The sequence below is a fragment of the Macadamia integrifolia genome, unplaced genomic scaffold, assembly GCF_013358625.1.
Source record: "Macadamia integrifolia cultivar HAES 741 unplaced genomic scaffold, SCU_Mint_v3 scaffold1370, whole genome shotgun sequence".
NCBI classification, from domain to species: domain Eukaryota; kingdom Viridiplantae; phylum Streptophyta; class Magnoliopsida; order Proteales; family Proteaceae; genus Macadamia; species Macadamia integrifolia.
Window position 1 is genome coordinate 151,102 of NW_024868179.1, and position 2,082 is coordinate 153,183.

At 39.4% G+C, this 2,082-nt stretch overlaps 1 protein-coding gene across 1 annotated transcript; it reads right to left on the minus strand.

Moving 5' to 3' along the window:
• Positions 1–271: 271 nt before the first annotated feature.
• On the minus strand, positions 272–1,676 carry LOC122063582 (ubiquitin-conjugating enzyme E2 34-like). The gene is made up of 2 exons (XM_042627287.1): positions 1,534–1,676; positions 272–853 (listed from the first exon to the last, which is right to left on the minus strand). The coding sequence occupies exons 1-2, from the start codon at positions 1,623–1,625 to the stop codon at positions 565–567; spliced, it is 381 nt and encodes a 126-aa protein (XP_042483221.1). The 5' UTR covers positions 1,626–1,676; the 3' UTR covers positions 272–564.
• Positions 1,677–2,082: the final 406 nt, after the last annotated feature.

Sequence of the window (2,082 nt, forward strand, 5' to 3'; positions counted from 1 at the left end):
ATGGGAACGTGTCTTTGAGCCACCAGAGTACTCTGTGCCTTCTCACAGTTTTTTATGGGACAGTTTTCTGTCCGAGTGCGGCACCTACGCCCAGACACAAGCACGGCTTGGCACGGGTTCCACTCACGGACACAAAATTCTTGCCCATTTTTTATTCACATTTTTAGGAAAGAAAAAATGAATAAACAATTTCTTGTGAGGCCGTGTAGGGAACCCTGCATCTCAGAGAACCCTGCCCTTATTTAATTTTTCCCTTCTAAGATAACTCCAGTTCGCAGGAAGAAAATAAATCTGTAAAAGCCAAAAATCAAGATCCACATCAAGGTCAATTGAGATGACATCAGCGGCAGCAAATGTCCAGAGCTGTAAACAAGCAGATCCAGCGCAATAGGAGACAAACTAGTGAATCGGACTATTTTTGGCTTCACCTTCTAATACCCTCCTATACAAGTTCACTTTTAGTTACGTGAGTCAAGAGTCCAGATCCAATACAGCCTTGAATTGTGTGTAACATTGCTAGAAGCCTTATGTGGACTGACCTCGCAGTTTCATTTCCTAGTTGCTTCAAGGTTGAAGAAGAGGTAGAGCCATCACAATACCGAAGATGGAAACCAGCAACATCAACAGCCAGAAAGGGAATTTCTGTGATGCTCTCTTCTTGTTTCTTGCATTATTGAGGACTTCTCTATTTTGCTCTTCTAGCCTAGTGGTATTTCCAGATGTTGCTCCTATGCTTTCTTGATCTTCCCTGGGAGGTGAAATGAGTGACGACTGCTCTGATAGTGACTCCTCTGCAAGCTGTTGTTGGTTGTACTTTTCCACATATTCCGGGAACATTTTTCTAAATATTGAGCTGCAACTAGAAAATGTCAGAATAAGGAAAGAAAGGGGAAAAAAACAAAGAGGGTTGGCACTCGGGAGTAACACATACTAATGTGCCATTTATCCAATCTTTCACATTCTTTTAAACCTGCCATGTGGCGGTAAATTTGTGCAGACCAGGAAACCCTTGCCTTTCTTTAGAGAAATTTGAAGGTGCATTAAAAAATATTGGTTGACAACAAAACAATAGAAAATATGAGTAAATTTCAAGATGCTGTTGAAATTTATAAAACTCAAATCTCCAAAATTTTCAGGTGACCCTACGAAATTAGTATGAATTGATGACTAGAAGGGTTATATTTATGACTAGGGCAAAGGCACCACCATGTCTACTTGGACTGACGAGAAACCCAGGAGACTTCTTTTAAACTCTTTGAAGATGCATTATAAATTACTGCTTTACAAAAAACAGACAGGAAAAAGATGAGAAAATTTCATGCTCTTGTTGAAATTTAAAATCTCATCTGCAAAATTCTCAGGTGATGCCCTACCAAAATATTATGCATCGATGCATCGAAGGGTTATAGGTATGACATTTTTCCCTCCCTTGGTGGAAAGTTATAGTTATGACAAGGGCAAAGAGCACCACCATATGTCTACTAAAAGACTGATGATGATCGATCCAGGAGCCCTCTGAACTGAGAGGCTTACCTCTTACAATTGAAAGCAAGCGAAGCCTTGGCCAACCGTTGCTTTTCAGCCGCAGTAGTAGAAACACTGCCAGTGGTAGGACTGTTGTCCATCTGCAAAATGAAAAGGAGTACAAGGGTAGGTAGTTACATGGTCAACGATAAAATAAATTTTATTTCTAATCCAAGGAACTGATCCATTTTACTCATTTGAATGTCATACAAAGTCAAATTTACCCCAAATTCCAACTTAGCAGGCTACTTTATTTGGGGCTAACCTGATAAGATGGCCTTGAGACAATGTGGTTCTTGTTTATAATTTACCCCCAAATTTATCTGTTTACACTTCACAGATCATATGGAGTTGATCATCAACAAACATGATAGCGTAATGTTACAAAGTCTATGAAATGGGCAGTGGAATTCAAAAATTATTCATTGACCCAGAGCTTTTTGAAGTGATATGATGCTACATCTTAGGAAAGTTTATATCCAATAAAATAAGGGTTACACAAGTGTGGATTTGCAGACTATTTTTCTTTCAAGTCATTAAGGGGCGCGCTTGGTCCAA